Source organism: Phycodurus eques, chromosome 8, assembly GCF_024500275.1.
Source record: "Phycodurus eques isolate BA_2022a chromosome 8, UOR_Pequ_1.1, whole genome shotgun sequence".
In the NCBI taxonomy this organism is placed as follows: domain Eukaryota; kingdom Metazoa; phylum Chordata; class Actinopteri; order Syngnathiformes; family Syngnathidae; genus Phycodurus; species Phycodurus eques.
This window is the reverse complement of record NC_084532.1, coordinates 19,387,801-19,406,584: the sequence shown is the minus strand read 5'-3', so window position 1 is coordinate 19,406,584 and position 18,784 is coordinate 19,387,801. Positions and strand designations below refer to the sequence as shown.

At 41.4% G+C, this 18,784-nt stretch overlaps 1 protein-coding gene across 1 annotated transcript; it reads left to right on the top strand.

The window, feature by feature from the left end:
- Positions 1–108: 108 nt before the first annotated feature.
- On the top strand, positions 109–18,100 carry LOC133406604 (ras-related protein Rab-8A). The gene is made up of 8 exons (XM_061684312.1): positions 109–273; positions 667–727; positions 5,281–5,341; positions 6,080–6,157; positions 6,534–6,623; positions 7,922–7,987; positions 8,060–8,110; positions 16,848–18,100. Exons 1-8 carry the CDS (start codon positions 150–152, stop codon positions 16,935–16,937), a joined length of 621 nt encoding a protein of 206 aa, XP_061540296.1. The 5' UTR covers positions 109–149; the 3' UTR covers positions 16,938–18,100.
- The last annotated feature ends 684 nt before the right edge of the window (positions 18,101–18,784 follow it).

Below are 18,784 nucleotides of genomic sequence, written 5' to 3'. Positions count from 1 at the left end.
GAAAAAAAAAAGCAACACACCCAACCCGGATTTCCGGAGCCACGAGGGCACCGCTAATTGACAGTTGATCGGACCAATAGGCCGCCATCTGAGACCAGTGACGTCATAACGGGCGGGATATCCGCAGCGGTAAAGCTCGAGCTAATAACATGGCGAAGACTTACGACTACTTGTTCAAACTGCTTTTAATCGGCGACTCCGGGGTGGGGAAGACGTGCGTGCTGTTCAGGTTTTCGGAGGACGCCTTCAACTCGACGTTCATCTCCACAATAGGTGAGTTCGTGTCGAACTTCTAGTGTGCCCGACAAAGTGGTCTGAGGAGCTGCCCATCCCGTCAATGCTAATTTGCTGCTAACTTTTTGAAGCAAGGAAGCAGCTCGTTTAAGGGGATATTCTGTCCTCTCATTTCGAACGCGAATTTAGAAATTGATGTAAAGTTACGAATTGTTCTCTCATACAAACGTAACATTAAGTGTACTCTTCGAAACTATTTCCTCCTGACTGGCTAAAGCTAGCGGCTACCTCAGTTAACAGAATCATTTCTCGACCAGCTGAGTACGACACCATACAGAGCGGAAGTTCTACGAAAATCATCCTTAAACTCCACAATGTATGATGTTATTCGTGTCGAGCGACCTCTCTGTGACCAAATTATATTTTTTTTAGGTATTGACTTCAAGATCAGAACAATAGAATTAGACGGGAAGAAGATCAAGTTACAGATATGGTAAGATATGTCACACACTGTCTATCACATGCTGAGACTGCCAGCTCAGCCATTAAGCATCAGGTGTGTCATTTCATTTGAGGCTTTGTCGTCAGATACATAAACGATACGCTTTCACTTCACTGGTAGATGACCAACATATCCACTGCGAATGCATGTACAGGTGCATCTCACCAAAGCCAAACTATCGTAGAAACCTTCATTTAAGTAGTTCCAATTTGGACAAAACACATTGGACAATCTCAATATTAAAAATCTTTTTGAGTACCTTATCATTGAAAGGCTTCAAACAGGATGTTGTAAGAGGGGAAGTGGCCACTAACCTTAGTGTCACAGTGTCATCAGCAGGTTGCAACTTGCAGCAGATAGACAAACTGGAGTAGTAACAGAAAGGTGTAGATGTTGACATCCTTTGCAATTAACAAGCATGAGACAACAGCAAGTTGTGCCAAAGTACTGAAAGATTGAACGGCTGGACAAGTGGATTCAGAAATTTATAAAATGTCAAATAAAGTTAACCTGTCAGGGTTATAACGCATGTTAGGTTGATTCAGAAATTTCAACCCAAAGCCCAACATCCATTAAAACCTCTCTCTTTTGGGTGAGTTGCATAATAAAAGTTACTTACTTTACTTTACTTTTTCCCTGATATTTTAATTTATTGCGATGCACTTTTGTATTTATTCATTAATTAAATAACACTCCATTTTCATCATTGCATCCAAGTTAGACAGTCTTTTAATTTCAGATTTAATTTTTTGACTTGAGTTCCTTGTCACATTTCTGTGGGGGCAATTATGTATTACTCGTGCACTCACTGTAGTTGTCTCGCCACGCTTCACTATTTGCATATACTGGCCACTCATGCCAGAGTAGCATCTGCTCCATTTGCACACTGATTGAGGAGTATCTGTAACATTTGCACAACCAACATTGTCTCAGATTATCGCACTACTCGTCACTTTAAACCACATACACTCCGTGAAGTCTCAGCGCCCTTTGCACATTGGTCATTGCACCGGACTATTGCAATATTCGTCATTTGAACTGCTCTAAGTGCTAGAGGACTGCATCTTTTTGCACAATTGTCAAAAAAAAAAATATGTACCGGCATTACCAGATAACTAGCAACCCTTTACTGCTCAGTGACTTTTTTTTTTTTTGTGTCAATCAGAATCAGAATCATCTTTATTTGCCAAGTATGTCCAAAACACACAAGGAATTTGTCTCCGGTAGTTGGAGCCGCTCTAGTACAACAAACAGTCAATTTACAGAACACTTTGGGGACATAAAGACATTGACAAAAAACAATTGTGCAAAAAGATGTCTTTCTGTCTCCAAAGTGTTCTGTAAATTGGCTGTCTGTTGTCGTACTAGAGCGGCTCCAACTACCGGAGACAAATTCCTTGTGTTTTTTGGACATACTTGGCAAATAAAGATGATTCTGACTCTGATATGCGACTTAATCATATTACCTCATGATGAGAACGGTGGCGGCCTCACCCTTGAGATGTTTTGGTTTGAGATCTCAGCTCTGACCTTCCTTCATGGAATTTGCATGTTCTCCATATGCTCGTGGATTTTCGACAGATATTCTGGCTTCCTTCCGCGTTCCAAAAAACATGCATGCGTTTCATTGATGACTCAAAATTGTCCATAAAACTGAATGTTAGTTTGAATGTTAAGGGTTGTCTGGATGTGCCCTTTGATTGGCTGGTAATCAGTCAAGCTCACTGTCAACCCTAAGCATTACAGAAAATGGATCGATAGACTTGTTTGTGCCTTTCGGTTCTTTACCCAACAGAAATTCAATAAGCATTGAAATTTGACAGATGACAAGATGGCAAATGTGGATGTTCCCCAAATATTTTAAGTGTTTCTCCATACCATTAATGAAAATGGTGCTTCATACCATTGTTGAGAGGGCTAGATTTACATTGGAGGTCCAAGTGCCCAATTTGGATAAAATCTTTGTCTGTATTCATTTATTCTTTGTCTACTTCCATCAACATTTCAAGTGAAACCTACCCAATATGGTTGTTTACCCTGACAGAACACCTTCAAATAAACCCCATCCACAGACACCCACATTTCATGCACAGTCCCCTCTAAAAGTATTGGAACTGCAAGGGCAATTCCTTTTTTTGTTGTATACTGAAGACATTTGGGTTTCAGATCAAAAGATGAATATGAGGAAAAAAAAGTTCACAATTCCTGCTTTTATTTCATGGTGTTTACATCTGGATGTTAAACAACTCAGGACAGAGCACCTTTTGTTTGAACCCACCCACTTTTCAAGTGAGCAAAAGTATTGGAACATGTGACTGATGGGTGTTTCTAGTTGCTCAGGTGTTGCCTTTTAGATTGATTTGCGTAAACATTAGATAGTGGTTGTTTTTAACTTTGGGTTTCACCTGTTAAAACTGCATTTGCCATTAAGCAAACATGAAGACCAAAGGGCTTTCTATGGGAGAAAAGCAAACTATTTTGAACCTGAGAAAAAGGAAAATCGATCAGAGCTATTGCACAAACATTGGGCATAGCCAATACAACAATTTGTAATGTCCTGAAAAAGAAACTACTGGTGTACTGAGCAACAGACATCGAACAGGTCGGCCAAGGGTACCAACAGCAGTTGATGACAGAAACATGAGAGCTGTGAAGAAACACCCAAAGACAACAGTCAGTGGCATCACTACCAACCTCCATAGAGCAGGGGAGAAGGTATCACAATCCACTGTTGAAGAAGACTTTGAGAAGAAATATACAGGCCATATCACACGATGCAAACCATCCATCAGCAAAAAGAATCGGAAGTCCAGATTGGATTTTGCAAAGTAGTACAGAGATGAGCCACAAAAGTTTTTTTCATCAGTCCATAACAAGTTTTGTTATGGACTGATGAGACCAAAATTAACCTCTACCAAAGTGATGTAAAGGCCAAAGTATGGAGAAAGAAAGGATCTGCTTATGATCCAAAACACACAAGCTCGTCTGTGAAGCATGGTGGAGGTAATGTCATGGTTTGGGCTTTAATGGCTGCTTCTAGAACAGTCTCACTGGTCTTTATTGATGATGTAACTAATGATGGTAGCAGCAGAATTAATTCAAAAGTCTACAAAACCATTTTGTCTGGTAATTTACAGAAAAATGCATCAAAACTAATCAGGAGACGATTCATCATGAGACAAGACAATGACCCAAAACACTGCCAACACAACAAAGGACTTCATCATGGGGGAAAAGTGGAAAGTCTTAGACTGGAAAAGTCAATCACTTGACCTTAACCAAATAGAGCATTAATTTTACCTCCTGAAGAGGAGAATGAAGGGAACCCCCCCCCCTCCCCCCCAAGAAACTAACAAGAACTGAAAGAGGCTGCAGTAAAGGCCGTGAAAGGAATTTCGAATAAAGAATGCAAAAGTCTGAAGGCACTGGTTTCCAGGCTTGATGCAGTTATTGCAAGTTAGGGTTATGATACCAAATATTAAGTTATTCACTTTGAATAGTCTGTTCCAATACTTTTGCTCACTTAAAAAGAGGGTGGCTTCAAACGAAAGGTGCTCTATCTAGATGTAAATACCATGAAATAAAAGCTGGAATTCTGAACGTTTGTCTCATATTCATCTTTTAATCTGAAACCAAAATTTCTTCAGTATACAACAAAAAAACTAAGGAATTGACCTTGCCATTCCAATACTTTTGGAGGGGACTGTAACTCTTTAAGTATCAACAACATACAGCATCAACATGGAAGTATAAAATGGGTAATGCCAATATTAAACAATATATACCTTTGGCATGACCTGACTCTTCTCCAATTGCTTTAGATGTTATTACACAATTGTCTGTCTCCTGTGCCCTGTGACTGACTGGCGAACAGTCCATGGTGCTTTCCGCCTTTTGCCTGCAGTCAGCTGGGATAGGCTCCAGCACCCTGCAATCCTGAACAGGATAAGCAGTTTGAAAAATACATCAATGGATTACCACCCTCTCCACCATTGACAATTATTTTACTTTAATAATGGCCATACCTCTAATGTAGCATATGTAGACCATATTTAATGCTTTGTGCTGAGCAGATGTTTTGTTTGTGTTGTCTGGGAATTGTATCCGTCACCAATTAGTTTATTTTACGTCGAGCTTGCATTGATGGGGTTTATTGGCAGATATTCCGATACATACTGGATTTTTATCTACATGTAGAAGAGGCTTGATTGGGATTTGAAGCAATCAGATTGCTTTTTTTTTTTCTATGTACAGAACCATGATGCTTATTTGTGCCACTTGAGCAAAAACAAAGTGACTGACACTTGAACCGTGCAATGTAAACACAGCCTTAGAAAAATAAACATCTTAACTTTGGCTTAACATTCTGTGACGTTTATTTCAAATGTACGTTAATTTAGCCATAAAACTGAAAGAATGTGTTGGGTTCATCTCAAATACAAGCTACTACCCTAACCCCATTTGTTATTTGAGCTGATGATAAAGATTATGCTTATTCTGGGCTGCTATCTGAAGCTAAAGTTGTGCAAATTGTTCCCATGCAGGGATACAGCAGGACAGGAGAGATTCAGGACAATCACAACAGCCTACTACAGAGGAGCCATGGTAGGATGCTCTTCATACTATGAGGGTTTACATGACTTCAGATTTTATTTTATTTTTTTAAGTCTCCATGAATGTGACAAAACTCATGTTGATGACGTCATTGGTATTTTTTCAGTTAAAAAAAATATATCAGGAAACTCTTTGCAATAATTGCAAACCCTAACCCAACAATGAACAGCTGAAACACAGAATTTACGAAGAACATGCTCATGACAACACAAGAGCACCCAGTAACTGTTGTATAGATGTAACACGAAGTTCATTTCCAAACAATAAAGGTTGCAGCTGCCTTTTTTGTGCCTTTTTTGTGTACATGGCGATTTTATTAATTTTGTTGTCGACCTAAGTTGTTGCGACAGACATGTACCACTTTTGTTGGTTCGCTATTGCTATGACACAATAAGTTCCATTTCCCGTTCTAGGATCATCGTTTTTCTTCTTATCAGTTGTACCCTTTTGTGGTGGCAACACCAAACAAATGCACAAGTCAAAGAAAAACAGAACACAATCTTTTGAGTTTTCCAGAAGATTTTGTTCACTTTTCATGTCTCTGTCGAACAGAATGCAATTTTTTTGTTTGAGGAACCATGACTTACTATTGACAAGCATTTTTCAACTAACTTTTCAGATACTACAGAAAACCACTCAATGAATTTCCATGTCTTCTTGAGCACATACTGTATTTGCGCTGAATGTGATTGTTGCTCACTTATATTTGATATTTTATGAATGCTGCAGGGCATCATGCTTGTATACGACATCACCAACGAGAAGTCCTTTGACAACATCAAGAACTGGATACGAAACATAGAAGAGGTAAACTTTACAAAACTCGTATTTATCTACTACATTTCGAGGTTGTGCTGCGGCATAAGAATCCATGGTCCCATGGAATAAGAGGGCACGATCCAGTTGCTGCTGTACTTACTGTTTTCATTTGTTTATTTTATATTTTACTGTGTTAGCATAGGTTAGTGATAGACTACGGTACATTCTTGGACAGATCATTATTTGTAACACAACAATAGAGCAACCGTTTGGATTATTTTGCATGCAGTAGATTTCACATTTTCCCCCAGGTTTACATACAAATCTGGGATACATCTCTGCCGCAGAAACGGAACTCTTGTAAACTGAGGACTTCTTGTATTTTCTTTGTATAATGTTCACAATGTGACTCTTCTGTCCCCAGCACGCCTCTGCAGACGTGGAGAGGATGGTCCTTGGTAACAAATGTGACGTCAATGACAAGCGACAGGTGTCGAAAGAAAGGGGAGAGAAGGTTTGTATTACATTTATGATTAAGATAGTGCCTCTCAAAAAATTTGAATATCATGGAAAAATTAGATTGTAGTTTAAATCAAGAAGTTAAGACGATTTAAAAAAAAATATATATATTTTGCTGATTATAGCTAACAAAAATAAATTCATGTATTGCAATAAATTAGAATATTTCATAAACATTGTTTTTCATCGACATTGTATTGAATAAATCAAAGCTGAAATAATGAAAAAAAGATGTCAAAAATATTAGAAGAAAATATAAATTTCTGTTCAGTGTTTTTCCGCTGGCATGTGTTTTTTTTGGCTGAGATGCAAATGTTCCTCTGAAAAGTATTTAATGAATGTGTAAAATAGGACTTTCACTTTTTGAATTTAACTACTTTCATAAATGAACTTTTCTGTAATGCATTGTTTCCCGCTATTTGGTGGGAAAAAAACGAGCCCTGCTGTGAATAGTGAAAATCTGCTACTTTTGACTACAATGGTTCTTAAACTTTTTACACCAAGTTTTACCTAAAAGAAATACTTGCCTCTCCATGTACCACCATAATGACTAACATTAAAATACCGTAACTAGAAGGCCTTAGTGTTTATCAAAAACAAGTCACTTTTATTCCTAAAGTATATTTAATATTATTGTAAACCACTGTCACAATAGCAGTTTGAACTTTAGCACTGCTAATAAATGTAGAAAAAATAGTGACTTAAATATGATTCAATTACAGTAAAATGTACTGCACCTAAAGGTTAAATAAAAATTTTACCCATTTAAATATTATAAAAAAAAAAAAAAAAACAGTTGTCAAACATTAAATGCAAACATTTTTAACATAACAGTTAAATACAACTGAACAGTACTCTGGCAGTGATTATTTCGTGTACCACTACTAGAGGGAGCTCGCGTACCACACTTTGAGATTCTCTGGTCTTAATGAAATTTCAACACACTTGACCATAGTTCCTTGGCACCAAGTTGCCACAAGAGGGTGGCAAAGTATTACGCTTGTCTTGAAAAAAATAAATAAAGCACCTTAATTCATTTGGATATAGTTCCTTGGCACACAAGATGATGCCAAAGTAATACTTTTGCTTTGGCTTGTGCACAATAACAGCAAATGGGTAAGTTTTTCAGAAAATAACTGAGGAAAGTTTCCCGCAAAAACCTGCAAATGGGTAAATTCGACAATGCTGAATCATACCAATCACTGAACTGTATTCTGATTTATCGAGATGCACCTGTCCATCATAGTCCTACAAGGCTAGACGAACTAATTGTCTGGCTGCATTTCTGTTTAGCTGGCCCTGGAGTACGGCATCAAGTTCATGGAGACCAGCGCGAAGGCCAACATCAACGTGGAGAACGTACGTTCATGCTTAACAATTGCTGACATTAACCCACCTTGGTCCATTGACTCTTTAAACCTTGATCTGCAGGCCTTCTTATCCCTCGCCCGAGATATCAAAGCAAAGATGGACAAGAAGCTGGTGAGCATAAACACACAGGAGCAGACATAATAATGATAATAATCATCATTATAATAAGACATGGAGCCATGGGATGTTGAACAATTTGTTTTGGCAAATCTTTTTCTGACAGAATAAGTAAGGAAGCAATCTTGTTTTTGTAGTTTTTTTTATTACGAGAGAGAAAGAGATGAAAAGGTACAAGTTGTCACGAGTTGTATCCCCTTATTGAATCGGAAGCAAACAATCACCTTTGTTATACAGAAGTGAGAGAGGCGGGGGGGGAGAAATACCATAATGTCTCTTGTATAATCCACACCCCCAAAGTTGACCTAGAAATTCTGGAAAACCCTTCAACCTATGTATAATGCATTTTTACAATGCATGATTTTGCTTCTACCCATATGATCAAAACATAATTTTTTTTTGTATTTTGTTAGTTTTTTTAAAATTATTATTCTGAAGTTAGGCACTTCATTTGAACACCATGTTTTTTTATTTTTTTATTTACTTGCTCTTATTTTGAAATTCACAACCCTACTTTTATTTAGTAAATGAGAAAACACACAGTTGGACTCATATGTTTGATTACCCAGGCAGAATTTGTAAGTTGTGAAAAATTATTTAAAGAAACCATGAAGGACCAGGCGAAACACATTTTATTTTAATGGGATTCAAATTAAACTGTCAAGCATTTCAGAAAAGCATTATCATTAAAGAAAACATAACCATAAAGAAATTAATGATAGAGGTTGTTCAGTCATCAGATGTATTGGGGGAAAAAAATTAATTCCGCCTGGATATGTAAACCTATGAGCACAATTGCGCACATAGAGGTATGCAGTCATATGTACTCCTGTCATATTGGAATAAAAGTGTAGGCTGCATCTTTTTCGTAATCTCAAGGTGGCATACTAGAATTAAAGTGCACAACTTTTTCATAACCTCTAGGGGGCGGTGGCATATTGGAATGAAAGTGTACAGCTTTTTCATAACCTAGATGGCGACGTACATTTATAAAAATGTTTCTCCTAAACCTACTTTTATTCTGCACTTTTGACAATTTCTGGGGGGGAAATGTGCATTATACACGATAAATTACCGTACACCTGTGATTCCCAAAACATTCTCACACAATTACCTTCGTCCAACTGCACTCAAACCTATCTTTATCAAATGGGTGAATGCAGAGGATAAGAGAAGAAAAGGAATCCAGGGAGTGGTCCTGAGCACATTGCAAGGGCACACAGAAGTTCTGCGCTGTCTAAAAGCGATGGAACAATAAAACATGCAAATTATATAATACTAACAAAACTGATATGTGCTAAAGAACGGCTACTTAACACGTCACCATTTTTCTCACTACATATATTTCCAAAGGTGCTATTGACATGAAACGTTCGTCAAATGTTGGGAACAACCCAAGTAACCATACATACAAAGAAAGTAGAACAAATAAGATCAGAAATTAAGTGGTGTAATAATGTGAATTGACACAGGGATAAAGTACAGAGCACAGCAACTGGTGTTAGTGGGTCACCGGAGGTCACCCGTGAATAGTGGACAAATGCAGCGCCAACCAGAGGGACCAGACAACCGGACACGAAAAAGAGTACGAGAAAAGCAACACAGACCATAAGTGGAAAGCGATACAGCAAAGTCTGCCACTCAAGTCCAGTGAACCAGCTTGACTCGAGAACCTCCTCTCGGGAAATATCACATCACGGAGTATAGTGAGATTTTTAATGCAACTGGCTATAACGCCTGTATTGCCATCATTGTTAGGAATGTATGTGCACACAGGTTTTGTTCAAGATGGTGCAAACACCGCCGAGAAGCCAATAACCGATCAAGTGTCATATGGTTTTGGAGGGCTACTTGACGAATTGCATTAGTTTCAACACTTGAAGCCTCAAGAATGGTCAGGGTAGTGTTAACAAACGTATAAAAGCGATAACTTAGTTTCATCTCGTAACATCAGCTTCCCCACCCCCGATTTGAGGACTTAGAGAGAACAATAACTTGGTACCTGTTCCCCAAACCTTATAAGCGGTGCGGACATCTGTGCCCCAAACTGGATCGTGTTTGTTAAATTGGGCCTGTCTACGACGACTGGAATGGATAATGTATGAATGGTGTAGCAAAACAATGGGGGCGCATCGACCTGACCAATCTGGAACGAGTCTAGTTTAGACACCGTGTCCACAAAGCCAGTGCATGTCCTCAAAAGGCAACATCCCCAACCAGTCAGGTGCTGACATATCTGGAAGACCGGTAGTACCGGGAAGAGTTTGGGAATTGTTCAGAGAGGAGTTAGAGACAGAGGTTGTCCATGGTACATATATAGATTGGCAGTAAGATTTTGGCAACTCCCCAACGTACACACGCTGGCCAAATAGGCTATTGTCATAGCAAAATGGGCAAATGTGAACTGGGCCAAATAAAGGCACCATACCCGAACCATTCGTGGGTTTTAAACCATCAAAATCTTTGGTCACATTGACGTAGGGGAGGGGAGAACCTGTTTCAGCAAGAACGGTTCGGTTAAGGTACTGTGGACTGACAAAAGAAGGTGCGAGTAAAGCGTGAAAACGAATTGCGATGCGGGTAAGGTACTACCTGGGTTTGCAGCGGCATGAAAGAACAAACAGCAGTTAGAATGATTTTGAGTGTGCCACATAAAGGCGATAAAAAATCCAAACATTCATACTGGAGGAATTGAAATTAGCAGAGGTAGTGGTGATCGCATGTAATACAATGATTAGTAAGGGGGAAGTTAGAAAGGCATTAAAGAGAATGAAAAATGGAAAGGCAGTTGGTCCTGATGACATTCCTTTGGAGGTATGGAAGCATCTAGGAAAGGTGGCTGTGGTGTTTTTGACCGGCTTGGTCAATAGAATTCTAGTGCGTGAAAAGATGCCTGAGGAATGGAGGAAAAGTGTACTGGTGCCCATTTTTAAGAACAAAGGTGATGTGCAGAGCTGTGGCAACTATAGAGGAATAAAGTTGATGAGCCACACAATGAAGTTACGGGAAAGAGTAGTGGAGGCTAGACTCAGGACAGAAGTGAGTATTTGCGAGCAACAGTATGGTTTCATGCCTAGAAAGAGTACCACAGATGCAATATTTGCCTTGAGGATGTTGATGGAAAAGTACAGAGAAGGTCAGAAGGAGCTACATTGTGTCTTTGTAGATCTAGAGAAAGCCTTTGAGAGAGTACCCAGAGAGGAACTGTGGTACTGCATGCGGAAGTCTGGACTGGCAGAGAAGTATGTTAGAATAATACAGGACATGTACAAGGGCAGCAGAACAGCGGTGAGGTGTGCTGTAGGTGTGACAGAAGAATTTAAGGTGGATGTGGGACTGCATCAGGGATCGGCCCTGAGCCCCTTTCTTTTTGCAGTGGTGATGGATAGGCTGACGGACGAGGTTAGACTGGAATCACCGTGGACCATGATGTTTGCAGATGACATTGTGATCTGCAGTGAAAGCAGGGAGCAGCTGGAGGAACAGTTAGAAAGATGGAGGCATGCACTGGAAAGAAGAGGAATGAAGATTAGCCGAAGTAAAGCAGAATATATGTGCATGAATGAGAGGTGTGGTGGGGGAAGAATGAGGCTACAGGGAGAAGAGATAGCAAGGGTGGAGGACTTTAAATACTTGGGGTCAACCGTCTAGAGCAATGGTGAGTGTGGTCAGGAAGTGAAGAAACGGGTCCAAGCAGGTTGGAACGGGTGGAGGAAGGTGTCAGGTGTGTTATGTGACAGAAGAGTCTCTGCTCGGATGAAGGGCAAAGTTTATAACACAGTGGTGAGGCCAGCCATGATGTACGGATTAGAGACAGTGTGACTGAAGAGACAACAGGAAGCAGAGCTGGAGGTGGCGGAAATGAAGATGTTGAGGTTCGCTCTTGGAGTGACCAGGTTGGATAAAATTAGAAATGAGCTCATCAGAGGGACAGCCAAGGTTCGATGTTTTGGAGACAAAGTTAGAGAGCAGACTTCAATGGTTTGGACACATCCAGAGGAGAAATAGTGAGTATATTGGTAGAAGGATGATGAGGATGGAGCTGCCAGGCAAGAGAGCTAGAGGAAGACCAAAGAGAAGGTTGATGGATGTCGTGAGGGAAGACATGATGGCAGTTGGTTTTCGAGAGGATGATGCAGGAGATAGGCTTACATGGAAAAGGATGACTCGCTGTGGCGACCCCTAAAAGGACAAGCCGAAAGGAAAAGTGGCAATCGCATGTAACCAAAGAAGCTCTTAATAGTTGTCGGAAGCTGTATAATTGTGTCAACTGCCAAAGTGGGTGCATCAATACACATTTTAATCACAATAATTATAGCAATTAATGTTAAACCACAGAGGAAGGGTTTGAAATCCCCTGGTGATGTCATCTTATTTTTTTCTGCCGAGTTACGCAAGTGTGTGTGTGTGTGTGTGTGTCTGCGCGTGGTGTGCTGTGCGCGGGTCAGTTCAAACAACAGATGATTGTTCGTTGTTCGCCTTTAATGACCTATCTTCTGCTCCTTTGTGACCTGTCGACTTGCAATCAGTTACCAGGACTGTTTGTAGCTAAAAGTGTATGCTAACAGTGAATCCTCTTTCTTTGAGGTGATTATTTCGCTTTCTTAGGCTGACCTTTGTGGACATCTGTTGTAGAAGAGAAGGAGTTGTGACCATAGGAGAGACTAGGACCGTCTTGCAGTGTGACGTGTGAACCCACATAGCTCTTTCAGCAACTCTTACTGCAGTGTTGGTCACAAGGAGGACTTGAAAAGACCCCAGTCAGCGCTGATGTCTCCACGTTTTTCGCCAGAAGTTCTTAAACGGCACAAAGTCGCCGGTTTTGATGTCATGGAGGGATCCGTCGGCCACCCTTGGCAGTGCTGATCAGACTTTTTTTCCTTCCGCTCGACAGCAAGCCTCAGTGAGTGCCACCACCTCATCTGCTTGTGGTGTATGCTGAGAAGGGAGCGGTGAAGATGATGACGCTGAAGTCGTCAGCCAGCAAAGCCAATCTGGCAGGAACCCATATATGGGTCTCTTGAAGAAGAGCCATCTCCATAAAGGATCAGATGCCGGTTTTGCAAGGGTGTCTCAGAGAGGTCCAGATGAGATGTACACAAATATTGTAACTAGGAAATGCACGAATGTGGCGTACCCTCATCAGGGAGGGGCATGAGCGTGGCAGGGTTAAGAGTCCCAACTTCATTAGAATTGGGGTTGTACAATAATTCCAGCTTTGAGCAATGCCTCAAATACTGGCCGAATCCAGTCAACAGCATCCGTACGCAGTGGGTACTGACGCTGTAGAGGGCGATAGGACAACTTGGGTTTGATTTTAATCGGTGGACAATTCTTAATTAGCCCTACATCATGCTTGCTGGTAGCCCACAGCAGATGATGTCCGTCGGTGTTTGTCTATGAAATGACTGAGCTCTAAATGAGGTCAGTTTCAACGTAAGATAGATGGAATGCAAGGTGCGTGTGCACTGAACACCTTTCAGTGTGCATTGACAGATTTTGGAGAAAAAAAACGTCAGATCCGATGTTGGTGCCCAATCAGTGCGCATCAACATTAATAAACAAAAGGGCCTACATCCTGCCATTGCGCCGCAGGTCATTTCGCTAGCGAAATGTTTGGTGCTGAACGGACATCAAGGACGGATAGCTGCGCTGGTGTTAGTGAGAGAAACGCTGCGCAAAAGTTATGACTAAGAGTCATGAAAGTCCTTATAAAAAGTCTCCTCAAAATGTCAGTCTGGTCCGTCATGTACATGTCGTGCAATTCCAATTGTGGATGTCCATCACATTTGAACCGGGAGAAATGAACTGAGTCATAAATTGCGTCAGGTGCTCATTGGACCGCTGATTCCCCAATAATAAATGTATAGGGTTTTGTGGGGACTAAATTTAACAAATGACGGTTGTGTGCCATCAACTTGACGCGTGATGTCAATACTGTCGGGAGTGGACGTCAGTACCAATCCTAATTCTATTGTGAGGTCCCTTCCCAACAGATTTATTGGACGTGGCAGAAACCACAAACGGATGCTTGAATGGCACGCATAAAGCGGGGTATGTGAATTTGTCTTTTGTGAAACCTCCATTTGCACACATTGAATAACAATCATTTGGTTGGAGCGAGAAGAATGTTTTCGGAGGCCATAATCACAGAATTTGAAGCCCCAGAATCAACAAGGAAGGTACAGGTGTATTGTTTACCAAACAGTCAACAGTTGCAAAGTTCACGCAGGCTTCAGTTTTCAGAAATGTGTGAATATTTGGCAGTCGGGCTGCAACTTCTTCCTCGAGCGCTACAATATTATTATGTATATCAGCAAGCAATTTATCAGTGCCCAGCGCATCTTCATTGCACAAAGGAGTGTGTGTTGGGTGCAAGGTGTGGTGTGTCTGTTTATCACCAGTTAACGGTGTTGCTTTGTCTCTGTGCCTGTCAGAGGCGACGCCGTATGAACTTTCCCCAGGAAACCCGTGAATGTGTGTGGGGCACTCATGTTGCCTTTTCGGGCACTCTCTTTGCCAATGTCCCTTCTCTCTACAGTAATGACAAATGTCACAGAAGATGGCACTCACTTGGTTGTTAAGTTTGAGGTTGTCGCCGCCTATCCCACCCCTTCCGCGTCCCGTGCCTCGTCTGACAACATGTCATCGACTTTGATCGTGGCCTTGAGCAAATGCAGTCATGGCAAGGTGTGTGTTCAGTGATCCCTTTGCAGATTCATCCTCTTTCTTCTTGCTTTGGTCATGTTCTTTTGTCTCAGCATACTTGGCATGCAGCATAATTTCTGCCAGGCAGTTGTTTGGCCAGCCGCCAGTCAGTGTAGAGGCCATGATTCTGGTCAGTGGGGGACGTAGACCATCCGTAAATGCTGCTAACACAATGGACTCGTAGGGGCTCTCGTCACCATCAAAACTGGCCGGTTTAGTAAGTCCGGAATGGCTCTCACAAACGTCCATGAGAATGGCTGTCATTCACCATTGCCATGGTCCGTTTGAGTTCCAGGAGGCAATTCTCACTTGCAGCTGCTTGTACCTTACATGTTCCACCACTGCAGCAATTTTGTTGAAATTCTCTGCTCCAAGGTGGAGGAGGAGAAGTTTCCGGACCTCGCTGCCAATGGGCCTCCACTGTTGGAAGAAAACAAAGCTTGTGGTTGCCTTCATTCGGATGTGGCCACTCCTTTTTTCTCGGTCCATATCACGGTACGCTAGAACAGGTTGACCGTCAGGGCTGGGGAACTCAGTCATTGGCATTCGAAGGTTTAGATCCATCTTGGCCTTCTCTCTGGTGACCGGTGCAGATGGCGGACTTGGGACCTATCTATCCTGTTTCATGACACGAGGTGGCATACTGCCAGCAGGAGTACGCTGTGCAGGCAGGGAGGAGAGGGGAGCAGCAGTAGCAGGTTGTGTGAGGGGAGGGAGCGGTAGGAAGTGGCAGTAGTGCGTGCGCAGGAGGCAGCCACTGATCAGTCACCTGGCTGGACCTGCTGAATGACTTGTGCCCCTGGGGCTTATGGGGGAATCCAAACACTGGCGTTATCCCGACGTCTTCCACCAGGCAACCCCGGATACAGGGACACAGGAGGAGATGCACACTTAACAGTTTCTTTGAACGTGTTCTTTTTTTAATTTAATATTATTCTTGTCAGAGTCCTTTCAACCCTTCTCCCGCCTATTAGCCTTTGCAACCATATTTCCAGGAATTTTACATTTTCTCAATTCAAAATCCTTCAATTTGTTTATTTTTTTTTTATTTATTTATTTTTTTTCCCCCACTCCAACTTTTCCTTCAGTTACTATAACTGCCGAACACTTAAACTTCCCGTAACTAGGAAACCATATTCAGTTAACCACTTCTCAACACACTCCATTAATTTCCCCCCACCAACATTTTTCCCTCCTATGGGTTATGACAGGTGACGTATACACCGGCAATTCTTTTTTTGCTCTTCCCATTTCCAGTACTCGTTAGAAGCAGCACTTTTTTACAATATTCTGTCTTTTTTTTCAAAATTTTAAAGTCTTCGAAATTGTCGGGGACTCGAACCCCTTATTTATGGACTCGGACCTGAACCCCTCACTGTTGGACTCGGACTGCTAATGGGATGGGGGGGAAACAATAACCAATACCACTTATACAAAGACAAGATTGCTACCATATAAAAATAAAAAATATATAAAAATTTTACTGTAATTATTTGTTCTGGTCCGTTTGGAATCCCGGGGTGATGGCTGATCCAGGAGGGTGGCCGGGCAGTCTTCCGTCCTAATGTTTGGGTAGGGGCAGGACTGGTGTGCAGTCACTGGTCCGGAAGGCCTCTGGATTGCTTCCTTACTTATTATATCAGAAAACAATCTTGTCTTTGTGGGTTTTTTGTTACAAGAGAGAAAAATCTTTGCAACAAGAGGGAAAGGTACAAGTTGTCCTGAGTTGTTATCCCTTACTGAAGCGCAAGTAAGAAATTACCTTCATTATTCAGAACTGAAAGAGACGGGAAAAAATAAATCCACCCCTCTCATTTCCACAACATTCTCACAATTAGCTTCGTCCAGCTGCACTCAAACTTGTTTTTATGGGAATGGGTGAATGCAGAGGATGAGAGCGAGGAATCCAGGGAGTAGTCAAAATGGTCCTGAGCACATTTGCAAGGCCACACTAAAGTACTGTGCTGTCTAAATATATGAGAAACAAATTTTCCAAATCGACTTATTCTGTGGTGTGTTTCAGGAGGGCAACAACCCCCAAGGCAGCAGTCAAGGAGTGAAGATCACGGAGCAGCCCAAGAAGAGCAGCTTCTTCCGCTGCTCGCTCCTGTGAGCTGTCATCGGCATCCACCATCGATCGCCTTAACTTTTGTCCTCCCCCCGCCACTGGACAGAACTGGACAGAGACGGCTCACATCGCTCCTTTAAAACGTCTTAACCCGTCTTCCTCTTCACTCGGCTATTACCCCCCCAATCCGTCGCTTTATACAAGTCTTCCCATGATTCCTGTGAATTGAACTACAGTGGCCTGTTACGTACGTGCTGAAGCCAATATGTTTTGTACAAATGCTGGTTAAGAGTAACAACTGTAGATTTTGACTTTTAAAGATCCACCCAAAACTTTTTTTTTTAATTTATATATATATATATATATATATATATTTTAAGCTTTATCTGAATGGCACTATCCAGCCCAAAGTGTACTAATTGATCGTTTTGTTTTGTTTTTGGTATATTTTCAATGAGTTATACTTTTTTGGGAGACGACTGGGTAATCTAAATTACCATGGTCAGAGGCACCATGTCAATACATCTACAGTGGTACCTCAACGTACGAGCGAATCGAGTCGTTGGTTTAAAAAAAAAAAAAAATTGAGTTGCGAGCAATTTGAATGATAGTTGGCGGCAGAGTTCGCCACACCATCCACCCAGCATCCCGTGTCTCGTTCACAAATCAAAGCACACGTGTTACTCGTCGTATAAACACTGGGGTTTATGTTTATCTGTCCACCCCACACACCCCCCGTCCCCTTCAAGCTGAGACATTCCTTTTTGTGAAGACTTGGATGTGCAATGTGATGTCATTAGAGGCCAGTCGGGCTTGGTTCATTGACAATGTCAATATTCATTGCACAAAGATGGCTGCCGCTTTGTCGTATGCACCTCCTCCACCCAACCCCACCCGAGAGGAAACAAAGTGTCACAGCAGCACAAAGGGGTGGGGATTGCAGTGACAATTGAAAATCCCGCCCGCCCCTTGCATTTCTTCTACTTCCTGTTGCCGGTTTCCAATGGGGGAATCACATACACGACTGTTTTGAGGGCCTTAGATTGGGGGCTGTACTGTAGCAGTATTTATGGAGCAAAGAAAAAAAAAAAAAACAGGACATAGCACCAAAATGACAAAGTGCCCTTTTATGTTCTTATCAATCATGCACTTTTTTCCTTTCCTGTGTTCTTTCTGTACAAAAGACAAAAATATCATTATCGGATCTATCGTTTCTTCACATTTGTTGACTGTATTTGCTGCAAGTCTTAACTGAAAGTGAACCTATTCATGCACAAAAACACCCGAGCACTGAAATGCGTTTTATGAAAATGAAGATGGCATGTTTGTAGCGGCGCTTGTCTGCAGTTTCCTCTCTAGAAAATCTTAAATGTTTTCAGCAATGTTGACCATTTAATTTAGTTATATCCTTCTCATGTCTTAGCACAGCCATCTGAACTATGCATTCCGGGTGCATACAAACCTCAAGAGCTTTATTTGAGTAAGGTGCAGAGTATAAAGTGGTTACGGAAAGTATTTAGACCCCTTAAATGTTTCACTCTGTTATATTGCAGTCATTTCCTAAAATCACCCCCCCCCCCCACCCCCCACAAATATACACACAGGACCCCATATTAACATAAAAAAACAGAATTGTTGAATTTTTTGCAGATTAAAAAAACCAAAAACAAAACAACTATCACACAGCCATAAGTATTCAGACCTTTTGGTGTGACACTCATTTAACTCTGGTGGTAGCCATTTCTTCTGCTCATCCTTCAGATGGTTCTACACCTTCATTGGAGACCAGCCGTCTTTGGTTATACTGATTGGACTTGATTAGGAAAGTCACACACGTCTATATAAGACCGCTCACAGTCCATGTCAGAGCAAATGAGAATCATAAGGGCAAA

Excerpts from the sequence above, each read along its gene's own strand:
- LOC133406604 (XM_061684312.1), top strand. The coding sequence starts at position 150 with ATGGCGAAGACTTACGACTACTTGTTCAAACTGCTTTTAATCGGCGAC. Across the intron at positions 728-5,280 it reads AAGATCAAGTTACAGATATG|GGATACAGCAGGACAGGAGA; the intron begins GTAAGATATGTC and ends GTTCCCATGCAG. Across the intron at positions 7,988-8,059 it reads CCAACATCAACGTGGAGAAC|GCCTTCTTATCCCTCGCCCG; the intron begins GTACGTTCATGC and ends CTTGATCTGCAG.